The sequence below is a fragment of the Delphinus delphis genome, chromosome 1 (assembly GCF_949987515.2).
Source record: "Delphinus delphis chromosome 1, mDelDel1.2, whole genome shotgun sequence".
In the NCBI taxonomy this organism is placed as follows: Eukaryota; Metazoa; Chordata; class Mammalia; order Artiodactyla; family Delphinidae; genus Delphinus; species Delphinus delphis.
In genome coordinates, this window is record NC_082683.1 from 14,569,999 (window position 1) to 14,585,996 (window position 15,998).

At 53.5% G+C, this 15,998-nt stretch overlaps 2 protein-coding genes across 2 annotated transcripts; one reads left to right on the forward strand and one right to left on the reverse strand.

The window, feature by feature from the left end:
- The first annotated feature begins 58 nt into the window (after positions 1 to 58).
- On the forward strand, positions 59 to 5,809 carry MRTO4 (MRT4 homolog, ribosome maturation factor). The gene is made up of 8 exons (XM_060015388.1): positions 59 to 337; positions 2,224 to 2,282; positions 3,176 to 3,279; positions 3,757 to 3,838; positions 4,112 to 4,179; positions 4,417 to 4,568; positions 4,945 to 5,021; positions 5,128 to 5,809. The coding sequence occupies exons 1-8, from the start codon at positions 310 to 312 to the stop codon at positions 5,275 to 5,277; spliced, it is 720 nt and encodes a 239-aa protein (XP_059871371.1). The 5' UTR covers positions 59 to 309; the 3' UTR covers positions 5,278 to 5,809.
- Positions 5,810 to 6,420: 611 nt separating this feature from the next.
- On the reverse strand, positions 6,421 to 13,283 carry LOC132434641 (aflatoxin B1 aldehyde reductase member 4-like). Its single transcript, XM_060026313.1, has 6 exons — positions 13,244 to 13,283; positions 10,694 to 10,881; positions 10,413 to 10,517; positions 9,638 to 9,733; positions 7,470 to 7,595; positions 6,421 to 6,588 (listed from the first exon to the last, which is right to left on the reverse strand). Exons 1-6 carry the CDS (start codon positions 13,281 to 13,283, stop codon positions 6,421 to 6,423), a joined length of 723 nt encoding a protein of 240 aa, XP_059882296.1.
- Between the last annotated feature and the right edge of the window lie 2,715 nt (positions 13,284 to 15,998).

Genomic DNA, 15,998 nt, shown 5'->3' on the forward strand with positions numbered 1-15,998 from the left:
GGCTCGGCCCGCCGCCGGCCCGGCATGCACCGGGCCGCAGGCTCCGCCTCCGCGGAACCATAGAGTTGGGAACCGCACGCGGAGCTCTCGGTGGGGCGTCCAGGACTCTGGGATCCCCCGCCCGCGCAGGAAGTCGCTCTGGAGACTCGAGGGAGAGCGCAGGCGGTGGCGGGGCAGGGAGAGGCGGGCCTCAGCGCAGATTGGGTCAGGCACGCGCAAGGGCAGCCCCCGAGGGCCGTCCCAGAGGCCCCAGCGCCGCCGAGGTCCTAATAGGCAGCACCGTCTTCCGCCGCACGTGGCTGCAGCGCGATGCCCAAATCCAAGCGCGACAAGAAAGGTGGGCAAAGGGGGTCTTGGGACCCGGTGAGGAATTCGCGGGCTGGCTGTCACCTGCGGTAGGGGCTTCGCGGGGGAAGCACGGGGGTGGGGGCTGGAGCCGGGTCGGGTCAGGGAGCGGAGACTGCTTTGCCAGGCCTCCAGAGTTTGTCCAAGGCCGGCTGGTCGGGGAACAGCCTCTGGACACCCAGGCCGCGCCCGATCTCGCCTTGGCCCACCTTTTCCTACCTCAGCCCATCTGTCTTAGCTCTCCGCGCTCCCCCGACCCTACCGCCTTCCCCTCAACCCAGGTTTATCCCTAAGTATGTACTTGAAGTTGCTTCTGTCTGGCATGCTTGTGCCCCGGTCTTTGTATGGCTGGCTCTTTCTCAGTTGGCAGTTCGTAGGATACCTACTAGGAGAGTATTCCTGACTGCCTCTACTATGGTGAGTCTCTCTCACTCCGGCTCTCTAGCACATTCGCTCAACAAATTAGAGAGGGACCTGGCACTCTCTAGGCGTCGAAGGATTCAGCAGTTACAACAAGGAAGGCCTAGAGCCCTCATCAAGCTTAATATTTTAGTTATAGGAAGTATATCCTCCCAAGGTACCGAAAATCGAATCAGTAAATTCAGATAGTGGTAAGTCCCATGGAGTAAGAGAGAAAGAGAAGTTGATGTTCTTTTGTGCAGTGTGGCCAGAGAAGGTCTCTGTTGAGATGACAAATGAGCAGGAACTTGAAAGTAAATTAGCAACCCATGGAGTTACCTGGAAGGGTGGTGGTCCCAGGAGAGGGAACACGAAGGGCAAAAGCCCTGAAGCGGGAGCATGTTTGACATGTTCTGGGGCAAGAGGCCAGCGTGGCCAGGGCAGAGTGAGCAAAAAGGAGGGAGAGGGAATTGGGCAGAGTGTGCGGGGCTTGAAAGACCTTTGCAAGGAACTGGCTTTCACACGCAGGTGAAACGGGAGGAGAGAGCTCGAGCAGAGGAATGATGGGGTTCAACTTTACTTTTAAAAAGATCACCGTAATTGCTTTGTTGAGAATAGACAGGGAAGGTGGGGGCAGTGTGCAGGGGTGGAAGCAGCGAGACTAGCAGTAATCCAAGAGAGCATGGTGCTGGCTAGGTCCACAGTTGTAGCAGTGGAAATATTGGAAAATGGACAACTGTATTTTGTTTGCCCTCCTGTGCTGCACTTGCCCCTGAATGGCGTGATTACCTTTCTAGATGTGTGCTTCGTGAAGAGGGACTGACTGAGTGCCAGCAGGATGAATAAGAAGCGGCCTCCTCCTAGGACCCAGGGCTTTGCATTTGATGCTCTGTTAAGCGTTTGTGGAATGATTGGGTTCTGTGGAGGGAGCCCTGGTCAGATCTGGCAAATGTCAAACCCTTCTGGTTAAGGGGCAAATTGGGCCCCAGCTGTTGTTGGAGAAGAGGTGCTTGTCCTTCCCCAAAGACGCGTTGCTGCATCCATGGGTCCAAACTGCAAGACAGGGTGTAGCAGAGGAGATACAGTCCCCAGCCCAGAGCAGCCACAGATGGTCTCTGTGTACCACAGCAGCACAGGGACGCGCCTCAGCCAGCAGCTAGCTCAGCCACTGGCAGGGCCCCCAGAGCCTCCACACCTCAGTAGGGAGTTTTCGCTTCACCTCAGGGGAGCTAAGGAATACCTAGTTTGTCTGAGTAACAGGAAAGGTAGGAAGGGACCTTCAGGCTCGGGAACAGTAGCGAGCAGCCACTCTGGGGACCCTGGGAGTAGCCTTGCATGCCAGAAGGGGTGTCCACAAAAGCCTTGCTACCTTTTCTCAGATTGGCTTGGTCCAGCTGGGCTACCAAAGGGGGGAAGAAAGAGTCTCCGCGACATCCAGATTTGCCTCTCATCATCTCCCCCTTTTCTTCTTTGTATTAGTCTCCCTCACCAAAACCGCCAAGAAAGGCTTAGAACTGAAACAGAACTTGATAGAAGAGGTAAGAGCGTGTTCTTTTTATTTTTCCAGACCTTGTATTTGGTTTATAAATGTGTGTGTAGGGCTGTTTGTCAGGGAAACATACTGTTTGGGGGGGGGAAAAAAAAGGTGCTGATCCAGCCCTTTCTCCTCCAGCAGCAGCACCAATAAAAACTCCCATAGTGATGGTTTCCAGCTTGATTGAGCCCTTACTGTGCCCTGCACGGCGCTGTTTCACGTGTGAAGCACCCCCGTGAGGTAGATGCGAGGGGAAGTTATCGCTGTTTTGCGGTCTGTTAACTGAAGCTTGCAGAGATTTGTTAGTCTGCCCGATGTAAAAAAAAGCCAGGGAGTTACCAAGTGTGGGTAAATGCACCAAGCCAGTGTCTGCACTGCATCAGGCTGCAGGCTGGGTGAGAGCGGAGTTTCCTCCAGCACGAAGATGCCATTTTCCTTGAGACCACTTCATCGTGGCTACAGCCAACAACGTGGGCGCCGCAGGGCTGATGAGCCGCCTCCCCTTATGACTAAATGACAAGACTTTACATGTTTCCATAAAGCAGGAGACTTCCTAGTGTAGCTAGGTTTCTAGATCGCCAGCAATTACTGGACAAAGAGAAGTGGTCAGTTGCAGTGGTGGCCACCGTAAGTCGGAAACCTGGGGAGACGGTGGGCTCTTGACCCGTGGCTCAGCCTCCCCCGAACTTTGCCATCACAACTGCTTTGCGTCAGGGCAGCCCCTGTACTTAGTATCCTGGCTTCAGTAGCAGAGGCAAGGAGGAAACAACCAGGTTAGAGGCGCTAAACATCCTCAGTTGTAAGAGACCTGGAGCAGTCTCTTTCCCACCTGAGGCCAGAGTACTGCCCAACCCCTGCTGCCCCTTGGACTCCAGAGCCCCATGAATTGTCCTGCAGCTTCGGAAATGTGTGGACACATACAAGTACCTCTTCGTCTTCTCCGTGGCCAACATGAGGAACAGCAAGCTGAAGGATGTCCGCAGTGCCTGGAAGCACAGCCGGTGAGCGGGCAGTGGGAGAAGGGCCCGAGTGCGGAGGGGCTAGGCTGCTTGCAAAGCACAGGGGCGGTCAGTGACCTCCGTCACAGGAGGCGCCTTAATAAGGACAAAGTGCCACGCCCCCATCCCCACTGAAGGGCGCTTTTTAACTGTCCCTGAACCCTGGGGTCTGGTCCCTTAAGGAACATCCCACCCGTTCTGGTTCAGACCATTAAACAGGCCCCTTCCACATATCCAGACGCACTCACAGTGGGCTGAGACAGAATGTGAGTTTTAGGGTCTGTGCAGGAAAATAATGAGAGGGACCCTGGGCTGGCGACAAAGTGAGCAGGGCTGCGTGGAAGAGTGGAGCCTCTGGCCACACCTTCTGCTACAAAACAGCCTGGGCCTTGGCTCGGGCTCCGGGGACTGAAGCTGGTTTGCACTGAAGTGAGGGCAGGGTGGGGCGCTTCCTTCACAGACCCCTCTTTTTCTCTGTAGGATGTTCTTTGGCAAAAACAAAGTGATGATGGTGGCCCTGGGTCGAAGCCCATCTGACGAGTACAAAGACAATCTGCATCAGGTGAGTCTCTGGCCCTCACAGGGAGGGGCCGAGGCCAGGCTGCCTTCTCTGCTGCTGTCACATGATGCACGCTGCAGCCATCTGGCGGCCCGGGGTGGGCTTAAAGCTCGGTTCTCCTTTAACCTCCAGACCCAGGGAGTAGTGCTGCCCCCCTCCAGCTGTGACCAAAAATGTCCACGTGTTGCCAGATGAGGGGGCGGGGCCGGCAAAATGGTCCCCAGTTGAGAACCGCTGCTCTAATGTGACCGACCCCACCCCACTTTGGTTCTGTAGGTCAGCAAGAAGTTGAGGGGTGAAGTTGGTCTCCTTTTCACCAATCGCACTAAGGAGGAAGTGAACGAGTAAGTGCCCTGGAGGAGCGGTGGGAAGGGAAAGGTTGGCGAGGTCTCCGGGGAGGGAATAGCCCAGGACTTTGTACAGTAGAGGCACTGAGTAAAACCTGGTTCCTGGTTCCTGGAATCCCGTTACGGAGTCTCTGTTCTCCCGGGCTCGCATCTCCAGGCTGAGCCGAGGAGGAAGGGCGGTGAGGCGAGGCCCAGGCGGAAACCTGCCCTCCTGCCACTTCTCTTTCCCCTCAGGTGGTTCACGAAATACACGGAGATGGACTACGCCCGAGCTGGGAACAAAGCCACTTTCACCGTGAGCCTGGACCCGGGGCCCCTGGAGCAGTTCCCGCACTCCATGGAGCCACAGCTGAGGCAGCTGGGCCTGCCCACGGCCCTCAAGAAAGGTACAGGGGCGTCCCCAGAGCGGAAAGGTCACAGCCAAGCGGCCGAGAGCGCAGGTTTCCAAGCCAGACAACTCCCCCCTCACCCCCAATTTCTACCGGCCTCCATTTTCTCATATGAAAACAGGACTAACAGCGCCCGCCTGACAGCTGGGGTGAATGTGGACAGTAAGTTACAGCTAGAATACAGCAGTTACAGGGCAAGGAAGGAAGGAGGAGTCACTGCCCCCCAAAAACCCTCCTGGGCGGCTGAATGCTCACTGACGAACCCCTGCCCCGGTGCTGCTGGAAGCCTGGGGGCAGGGGGCCGGCCCAGTTCCTCTGGCCCTGCACAGGCCTCTGTGCCAGAGTAACTGCCTGGGGGCCCGCTTCTCTGTAGGTGTGGTGACCCTGCTGTCCGACTACGAGGTGTGCAAGGAGGGTGATGTGCTGACCCCGGAGCAGGCCCGTGTCCTGGTGAGTTCCCTCCACCCCGGGCGTCCACAGCTGCGGCGGGAGGGGCCGCAGACTCCTCTGACCCCACTCGCTCCTCCTGACCTTTGGGTCCCTTCACCTCTGGCAGAAGCTTTTCAGGTATGAAATGGCCGAATTCAAGGTGACCGTCAAGTACGTGTGGGACGCGGAGTCCGGAAGGTTCCAGCAGATGGGAGATGACTTGCCAGAGAGCGCGCCCGAGTCGGAAGTAGAATCAGAGGAAGACGACGACAGCTGACGTGCACTTGGGACGGGACCTCTGGGCCTGCTCCAGCCTTGTCTGGACTGGACGGCGTGAGACTGCCGCAGCCCTCTCGGGGGAGCTGCCGTGTGTTTTGCTGTGTATGCACACAAGGGAGGGTGACAGGGACAGGCTATCCTATAAATAAGGAAACTTTGGCAGCAGGGTGTCTCCTCCAAAAGGGACTTTTCTAGGAAAAAACCCTTGGGTTTGGGCTTTGGTTTGGACCCCCAGGATTCTTAGTTCACCTCAAGCCAGTTTCCAGCACTGGCTCCTGTGTGACCACTGGCCGGGCGGCCCTGGGAGCACAAGAGGAACCACCTTCTCCTTTCCTCTGGCCCTCGGCGCCCCTGGCTTGAAACTGGGATTTGTTTGAGGAAAACAGGCACCCTGCCTGCCGCCCTCCTACCCCTACTCTCTATTCTCTTTCCCACCCGCAACCCCCAAAACCAGGGCCGAGAAACTTGTGGATGACCAGGAGACAAGACGTGTTGGCTAAAGCAAAAATAAAGCCGCTGCCGAAACTGAATGGACGTAAAAAGCATTCCGCTGCATCCTGGGAGGTCTTAGGCTTCTGGGTGGTGGCTTCAGGTGGTAGGTTTTTGCCCAGATTGTTCTGTTTATAAGTATTTAATGAGGTAATTCTGAACGGGAGAAGATCTACCTCAGGGTGTGTGGCCCTCTTCTTTTCTGTCGCGTGTAGAAGCATGAGGGCCACCTGCAGCCCCGATGTTGAGAGGTCACACTGGGTTCAGGGCAGGAGGCTGGGAGACCCTCCCACCGCCTCTGCCCTTTGAAAACTAATCCCTACTCCTGCCCCCTTCTCACCAAGCCTGTGGGAGGACGAGAAACAGCCTGCAGGCTGCAGAGGAAACAGATTCACCAGATTCACTGTGGGCCTGGCTCCAGCCAGGTTAGTGCCTCTTTACTCAGACAGGAAATGCCTGAGGCCCTGGGCTTTTTACATGATGAAGGCAACTGGGAGTATTAAGAAGAACATAGGAGACAAACAAACAGTTTGTGAACTGGGACTGTGAGGAAAGAACTAGCTACGTAAAGCAGCTTAAAGTCAGAACTGACTGGTTGAGAGAATAAAAGAGGTGATAGGTGGAGTGTGTCCTCTGCCACCCCAAGTCAGGACTAGGTTTGGTGGAGGTAGTTAGGACATTCATGGGCAGACAGGTGCCAGGCCTGATCAAAGGCCTGCATGACGGCCAGCTCCAGGGGCTCTCCCTCAGCAGCCACCAAGTTCTGTTCTAGCTGCTTCATGCTGGACATGCCCAGGATGACTGCGTCCCCCTGAACGCCCTGCAAGGGGAGACGGCCAGATATCAACACACTAGCGCGCCACAGTGACTCCAGTCACACACACCCACTCCCACCCTGCCCCTGCCAAGACCTGCAATCCGAAGTCTACACCCTATATTATTCCGCACGAACTTACATTGCCTTCGAACAGCTCTACGGCCCTGCTTCCCTAGACGCACGCAGGCAGACCCGAGTTCCCCTCTGCTGCTCGGCAGCTTGGAGGGCTTGGGTTAGTCGTGTGACCTCCCTAAGCTTCAGGCTTCCTTTACTTTGCAGGGTGGTTGTGGGAGGTTTTTTTTTTGGCCGTGCCTTGCAGCATGCTGGATCTTGGTTCCCTAACCAGGGATCGAATCCATGCCCCCTGCAGTGGAAACGCAGAGTCCTAACCACTGGACCGCCAGGGAATTCCCTAAAATTTCATAAAGTTTGTTTCAGGCCTAGCACTTAACAGGGGCTCAAGAAAGAGGCACCATTAGTATGTGATGCCCAAGTTGGAGGAAGTTGTTGGGAAAGTGGGATGGCAGGGAGAGGGCAGCCCTGCCAGGGACATGGAGTTGGCCTCTGCAGAGCAGGCAGCCAGAGGCAGATAAATGCTAATGCTGAAAAAATGTAGGTTTCAGCATCACACATAGCTTCTGCCCTATCTCATGTACCCACAGTTAGGTGAAGTGGCCTCTGAGCCAGTTTACTCATACGTAAAGTTGGGATAATTATACTTACTAGGGCCAGTAGTGTTTGTAATGTGACACTTAATAAACTTCTCTAAGAACAGGAATACCACCCAAAAGACCTGGGCCATGGAGACATTTCAGAAAAGGAAAAGGAATAATCCAGAAATCATGAAATAATCACGCAGCCCTCTCTCACTTCCTCCTTCCTACCTGGAGCTGGGAGTGGTGGTACCTCCACCAGAGGGCGGCCGAGGTCATGCTGGGGGCACTGGGGCCATACGCAGCCTGCAGGCCTTCCCCACCAAGGCAACAGCCTCGAAGTAGTGCTTCCAGAAGCTGGGTGAGTGGAGAGGGTGGCACGGGTCAGGACGCTGGGATTCCTGCAGGTCACTGGTCCCTGAGGCACTGAGGGACCATCTCAAATGGAGGTTTTGTTTCCCTGAGCAGCAGGATGCATGTGGATTTCTGGGCCCCTCACCGGGGTGATTTCAACCCAGTGGTAGGAGCAGCGGGGATGCAGTGGGCAAGGATCCTTGCATTGAACATGCTCACCGGATGCGAACGACACAACTCCCCAAGTTGGGAACCAGGAGTGTCCACAGCACCACACCTTTGTGCCCCGGGTCACAGACAGGACAAGTCCTGGCTCCAGTCCCAGCTCTGGCCTTGGCTCAGTCACCTGCCTTCACTTATCTGCTCAGTGAGGAAACACCCCGAGCCAGCCCCATGTGGCGAGTGCAAAATGTAAAGGAGATGATGGACCTGCAGTGCTCTGTCAACTAAGTAGAGCAGAGAAGGTGAAAACTAGCAACCAGGAGCCTCCAGGGGTGAGGCCTGAGCGCTGGTGGTGTGACGAGCTCCTTGAGAGACACTGCTTAGAGCGATGGCTCCTAAACCTGGCCAGACAATCAGAAACCCTGGCAGGGGGCTTCCCTGGTGGTGCGGTGGTTAAGAATCTGCCTGCCAATGCAGGGGACACAGGTTCGATCCCTGGTCTAGGAAGATCCCTCATGCTGCGGAGCAACTAAGCCCGTGTGCCACAACTACTGAGCCTGCACTCTAGAACCTATGAGCCACAACTACTGAGCCCACGTGCCACAACTACTGAGCCCGTGAGCCACAACTACTGAGCCTGTGCACCTAGAGCCAGTGCTCCGCAACAAGAGAAGCCACCGCAATGATAAGCCTGTGCACCGCAACAAAGAGTAGCCCCCACTCGCCGCAACTAGAGAAAGCCCACGTGCAGCAACGAAGACCCACCGCAGTCAAAAATAAATTAACTAATTAATTTTAAAAAGTCCTGGGCCATTTCAACAAAACTAGCATTGAAGCCTTGGAGACTCAGCTTCTATAAATCTTGAAAGGTTAGGAACTTTCCAGCAGTCCACAGATAATGTCTAAATTTGATAAAAATTAAGGAATAGCAGTAAAGTATATGCATCAGAGATCTCACAGTAAATGCCAGAGGGAAGGAAAACTGTAGGAATTAAAAAGCATCACCTTGGAGGAGTGCGACTTGAAGAGGGCTTGCTTCTAACTGTGGGCATGTATTACTTTGATAACTTTTTCAAACTTGCAAAAATGAAAAAAAGGAAGGGAAGAAGGCTAGTCCCAACAGATGTTCAACTATAACTTTAGACGTTGATGACAGTGTTATTGCCAAGAGTTTACAAAACTTAGACTCAGTTGCCCCAGGTGACAGGCCAGCATCAAGCCCCAGGAATCCCAAGTTCCAATCCAAGGTTTCTTCTCCCTCTGTGGGCAGGGAGTAGGCTCTTCCCAGGGAAAAGACATAGCCTCACAGACCTGGTGGGAGGTCCAGAGCTCTTTGCATTCCCAATCCAGGCCCCCAATCACTCCCCAGAGACACTGGCGAAATTTTAGCGGTAGATTTCTCAGTAAAGCTGGTAGGGATCCAGGGGCAAAGGTCTGAGCACAGGGGGAGGTCCTGGCCACCAAGAAAGCAGCCCCAGGGACTCCCCATTGCAGACTAAGGGGACCCATGCCACCTGCCACCCTGACGCAGCCCATGCCCAGCTCACCGATTCCTGTAGATCTCTGCCCAATTGGTCCCAAAGAAACGGCCCACAGGTTGTTACCCATCCTTGTCCCCATCCTTGTACTTGCCGGTCAGCAGGCCCCCTGCGGGAAGGCTGTAATCAGATCCCCTGGCACTGCTCCCAGAGGCTGCTCTGGACTGCAAGTGGGGGTGATGGTGGAGGACCCAGGAGGGATGGAGGACCCAGCCCAGCCTCCTGTCAAACCCCTCCCTGCTTTCCAGGTCTGGGACCAGGCATCCCCAGGGTCAGGAACAGGCAGAAACACGGCCAGGAAGACCCTTTCACCCGGGGTGAGCCCGTCCCCACAGCAGCCCACACCCCATACCAGCCAAAGGGTTTTAGGCGTAGAACCTCCGTCCTGAGGCAGGGGAAGAGCTCTGTCTCCACTTGCTGGGTGGTGGTGTTGTACATGCCCTGCAGGCAGAAGGGCCAGCTGGAGAGGGCGCATGGGACCCCAAATTTTCCTGTGGAGAACCTCAGTTCAGACCTTAACAATCAGGCAGATACTTAGTGGCGCTGGTGGAGAGGGCTCACGCCCAAGGAAAATTCATCACTTCAGCCAACATTTCTGAGCACCACCTATGGCCTGGATACTGGATTTCCATCCACAAGCCAAAGGACAAAGCTGCTGTGCTCAGAGATTTAATAGTGAGCTAGAGTGTTAGCAAACATTCAACGAAAGAGACAATCGTAACACACTAGTAAGTTCTGTGACCACTGCCTGGCAGCAAGTAGGTGCACAAACATTGGCTGAATGAATGAGGAGGAGAAAAGGAGGACCTGAGATCTCAGGCTCCTCTGGGCTGTCAGGAAAGGCTTCCAGAGGAAGAGGCATCTAAGTGAGACCTGGGCACTCCTTCCAGGGAGAGCAGGGAGGAGTGTTCCAGGCTGACTGCAGAGCGAGAAGCAGGCAGGAAGGGGAGCCAGAGCCGGAGAGAGCAGGCGCCTGTTTGCCAGGCTGAGAGTACCTGGGAGCCATCTACAGGCTGTGAGCAGGGGAGTGGCTGCTATGGAGAGGGCAGGGGAGGGGGAGACGCGAGGACCCGGGATCAGCAGGCACTCAGGAGACAGGCCTCTGCAGCCCCGGCCTCACCTGGTACACGGTGGGCAGGATCCAGTTGTTGCTCTTGCACAGGGTACAGATCTCGGCCACTTCCCAGGCGGCATGGTTGGAGAGGCCAAGCTCCACAAACTTGCCCTGCGGGGGAGAGGCCAAGGTCAGAACCCACTGCAGCCCAGAACACCAGGAAGGAGAGACTGGCTGGGGACCCTGGGAGTGGGGTCTGTCCCCAGCTCTGCTCTGGGACAGCCCTGGAGCCTCCACTCTCCTGGGCAACGACAGGTCAAGGAGAGGAGCTGGGGGGCCGCCCTCACCTCCTGGTGCAGCTGGTGGCAGGCACGCAGTGTCTCTTCCATGGGGGTGCCGTGGTCCGGCAGGTGCAGGTTAAAGAGGTCCACTCGGGGGCACTGCATCCACTTCAGTGACGTCTCCAGCTGGGACCAGAGGCTGTCAGGTTTCAGAGACTTTTCACCCACTGGATTGGCCTTGGTGGTGATTTTCACTTTGGGAGGAGAGAAATGGAAGTCCAAGTCAGTTTACCAAACACTGGAGAGGATCTAGTGTAATGGTTAAGAGACAGACGTGGGTTCACACCCCAGCTCTGCCAATTCGAGCTCTGTGACCCTAACCAAGTTATTTAAACTCTCTGAGCCTCAATCCCCTCAACTGTAAATTGAGTGATATCTTGTCAGGAGGCCCCAAGGACTGATCAGAACTTTGATAGATTTGCTCATTATGAGCTGCTAATGTTATTACGATGACTATTTACCAGACAACTGGGTGTGCCATGCCTGGCGCTAAGGGCTGGATGAGGAGGGCCAGCAGTGGATCCCTGCCATCAAGGACGCACAGTCTAAGGGGCCACTATAGAGTAAGTGAGGCCGGGATAAGCACAAGGTGGGAGAGGAGTCCTGGGAGTTCAGGGAAGGCTTTCTTAGAATTTGAATCTCCAGGGCCAGTCAGAGGCCACCCAGAGGCAAGAACGTGGCGTGTGAGGAGCCATGCCTGCGACGCCATGAATCTAGAACACCAGGTCCACGGGGCACACAAGGCAAGAGAAGGGGCCACAGACCAGATGGATACAAAGGGCCCTGAGTGCATCCCCTAGAATCTGACTTCAGGGGGCCACAGGGAGACTCTGAACACTTTTCAGCCAGCGAGCTAAGTTGTCAGCTTTGCAGTTTTGAAAGATGACTCTGAATGAAGCACACACAAAAACCTCAGGGACAGGTCTGGAAACAGGGCAAATGGCAAGGCTGCGGCAGGAATTCAGGCAAGAGAGCAAGAGGCCTCAACTGGGGCCCCAGGGAAGGAAAGGCAAGATATTTCCATCAGAAAAATAACCCATCGAGAAAAGGCTGGTGTTGTGCCGCCTGTGTGAGTCAGGAGTGAGTTAATCAAATACTTTTCTCCCCAACCCCATTAAGAATCCCAGGTGGGGGCTTCCCTGGTGGAGAAGTGGTTAAGAAGCCACCTGCCAATGCAGGGGACACGGGTTCAAGCCCTGGTCTGGGAAGATCCCACATGCTGTGGAGCAACTAAGCCCGTGTGCCACAACTACTGAGCCTGTGCTCTAGAGCCCGTGAGCCACAACTGCTGAGCCCACGTGCCACAACTACTGAACCCACATGCCACAACTACTGAAGCCTGCGCACCTAGAGCCCGAGCTCTGCAACAAGAGAAGCCACTGCAATGAGAAGCCCGCGCACCGCGACGAAGAGTAGCCCCCGCTCTCCGCAACTAGAGAAAGCCCGGGGCTTCCCTGGTGGCGCAGTGGTTGAGAGTCCACCTGCCGATGCAGGGGACACGGGTTCGTGCCCCGGTCCGGGAAGATCGCACATGCCGCGGAGCGGCTGGGTCCGTGAGCCATGGCCGCTGAGCCTGCGCGTCCGGAGCCTGTGCTCCGCAACGGAAGAGGCCACAACGGTGAGAGGCCCGCGTACCGCAAAAAAAAAAAAAAAAAAACAGAAATAGACTCACAGACCAAAAACAAACTTATGGTTACCAAAGGGGGAAGGGGTTGGGATAAATTAGGAGTTTCAGATTAACATATACACACTAATATATATAAAATAGATAACCAGCAAGGACCTACTGTACAGCACAGGGAACTATACTCAGTATCTTGTAATAACCTATAATGGAAAGGAATCTGAAAAAGAATATGTATATACATATTTAGTTATACATATATAACTGAATCACTTTGCTGTACACCTGAAACTAACACAACATTGTAAATCAACTAGATTTCAATAAAAATTTAAATTAAAAAAAAAAAGAAGACCAGAGTTGTCACAGAGAGACAGTCAGGTGATCTAGATAGCATATGAGATGCATGCATATTCTTGTTTTGTTTCAGATCTGTGCTGTGAATCATTTCACTCTGAGGACCTCAAAGCAAAAGATGGTACATGGTGCTAATGATAATACTACTACTACTAACAGTAACAGCTAACATTGCTGAGCCCTCACTATGTCCCTGTGAGGCACGTTATAAACATTTCAGATGGCATCAGACTGATGACAGATGTCCCCCTACCCCCATACACAAACCCTCCACTTAGCTAGGTCTGCCTGTTCCAAAACCCTCAGCACTGCCAAATCTCATTGCCTTTGCACACTCACTGCCCACCCGCGCAGCCGGGAATGCCCTTTCTCCTCTTACTCCCCCTGGAAAACTAGCAGTTCTTCAAGGTCTGACGTTCCGTTTTCCTAGTGTTCTTCAGTGTCCCCTCCCATCTCTAGACTCTGAGTTCCCTGGAGTGGGTTAGTGTCAATTTCCCTTCTATGGCCTTGGACGGAGGCTGGCACAGAGAGGGCAGTTAGACACCATACTACCCCCACTCTCCCATCCCAGCTACTGCCTATATAGCTCCTGCGGTTCCCAGGCGCGGCCACCATGGTGAAGCGAGAGGCACTGCCAACTGAACGGCGCACCCCGAGCTCCACGCAGCAGTCTACAGCCCAGAGCAACGAGGAAGCAGATCCCCGCCGGTTCCGAAGCCTGATCTGGGACTATGCCAGGAAGTGCCAGGGCCATAAGGGCAGGATTCCTGCAGATCAGGACCGCACCCGGCACCTGCGGGGAAGGGGAAGGAGGCAGGGGCTGCACAGCGCCAGACTCCGTTTTCAGTCCCCGCGAGAGGGGCTAGCCAAGTCGTTCCAGGCTAGACCAGGGTTGGGACGTTGCTGAGGGGAGGGAAAAGGAGAGGAAAAGAGTCAAGACAAAGCACTGTCCGGCTGTCCGGGGCTAGATGTGCACGGGGCCTGAGGAGCGGGGTGTTCACAGAGCTGCGGGGTGGCCAGTGGAGGTCGGCGCCCCGGCAGGAGGGCGAAGCTGTCGGTCCTGACCTCGGCCGGTGCATGGCTCGGGGGAGGTAAGGGGGACGGAGTCTGGGTGCCAGGAATTAACTCTGCAGTCGCCACCGCCCAGCCGTAGCCCCAGGCCGCCCAGGATGCTCTCGGACGTACGCTAGGGCCGTGTCTATATCGGTGTGGCCGCGCTCCCGGAGGAGGGGCACGGCCGCCTCATCTCCATGGCGCCCAGCACGGTGCCTGGGCGGCCCGGGGGGCCAGAGGCTGCCTGCGGGGGCGACAGCAGCCGGGACACTGCGGCGGCGGGGGGCCTGCGATAGCCCGCTGGAACGCAGCCGAACGTAGCACTAGCCCTCGCACTAGCTGGGCCACCGCTTTAAGGAGGGGGTCGGGCCCCGCCCACCGGCGTTGGGGGCGGAGCGCACAGAGGGGCGGGGCAAGGGAAGTACGGCGAAAGGCTGCGCGGCGCCCCCGCCTCTCACGCCTGCGGCTCCCCACCTCCCTCGGCTTGGCTCTTGAGCTGTCCTGGGGTCCACGTGTTCTTCCAGAGGGGGCTTTCCTAAGGGCTAAAGGTCCTAAAATGATGTCTTGGCCCAGGGGTGGTGCCCTCAGTGGTGTCCCGCCACCTTGCAGGCCCCAGAAGTCGGCTCTGTGGTCCTCCCGTCAGGACTTGCCAAAGGCTCCAGCCCGCGTCAGTATTTAAGTATTGAAAGAAAAGAGCTGTCAGCCTCGAATCCTATACCCAAGCGAAAACACCTTTCAAAAAGGAAAGCAAAGACTTCGTTCAGACAAAGGTTGGGGAGAATTCATAGTAGCCAGCTTTCACTATAGCAGATATTTTAAAAAATTCTTTAGACGGAAGAAAAGTTGGATTTACACACACAAAAAGTGAAGAGTGCTGGAAATGGTAAACGCGAGGATGAATATAAAAGACTTTGTCAGATAAGTGAGTTTCAGGTGGAAAGTATTATTATTATTTTTATTATTATTTTTTTTTTTACTGCAGACATCAGTAGTTTATTGTTTAGTCCAAACACATTCAAAATGGAAACTCAAAGAATACTTTCCACCTGAAACAATTGTCTGAGACAGATAATACAGATAACTTTTAAACAGATAACTGAGTTTTTATAAAGTTAAATATACAATTACTGTATGACTCAGCAAAAACCCCATTAATCTTCATGAACCTACATATAAAAACCTTTGACCAAGCGAATACAGTGATAAAAAGGATAATACATCACTTCTCAGTGAATTTCATCTCATGAATACAGTGGGCTTTATATTTGAAAATCAATCAATATAGTTTACTATACTGACCAAAAAAGAAAACCCATATCATCATCGCAATTGATGCAAAAAAAGCATTTAACAAAATTCAATACCTATTCATGAAGAAAGAAGGGGAAAAGAAAAGAAAAAAACTAAGAAGAAAAGGGAGTTTCCCCAAACTGATAAAGGGCATATACAAAAAACATATAGCTGACATTATATTTAATAGTGAAAAAACTTTCCCCCTAAGATTGGTAACCAGTCAATGATATCTGCTCTTACCCCTTTTCTTCAATGTTGTGCTGGAGATACTATTTCTGCCAACATATTTCAGTGTGCGTGTGTTATAACAGGCAATTTCTTACATAACTACAATGCCATTGTCACACTAAAAAAAATGAACAATTCTTTTGTGTCACTTAGTACCACATCCATATTCAAATATCCCTGTTTTCTAAAAAAGTTTCAGTTGACTTGAATTAGGATCAAACATGGTTTATACATTACATTTGGTTGTTATATAGCAAAAGTCTATTTTAAACTTCAGTCTCACCCCTTTTTATGCATTTGCTTATGGAAGAGACCTATTAGTTGTGCTATAGCATGTCCCACATTCTTTTTGCATAGTCATAGTTTCATTTAACTTGTTCCTCATACTTTCTGTCAAATGGAAGGTAGTGCTAACGGCTAGATTATATTCTAGCGCACCTTTTTTTAATTTTCTGTAAGAATGCTGCATCAATGGTACTGTGCACTTCCTGATGCATCACATCAGGGAGACCCAAACAGCATGGTTGACTCACTCCTAATAATGCTGAGAGCAAGCAGTGGGTTCATGTGGTGTCAACCTGTTCCCCCCGCTGTAAAGTTCCCATGGATCTTTCATCTTATGGTTTCATCTGTTGATGACCTTTGCCTGAATCAATCAAGATAGAATTTTTAAGTCTCAGATTATGTTGTGTACATCCTAAATACAGATCTCTTGAGTATAAGGTTAATATGTATAACCTTCTGACTACAGTTGGC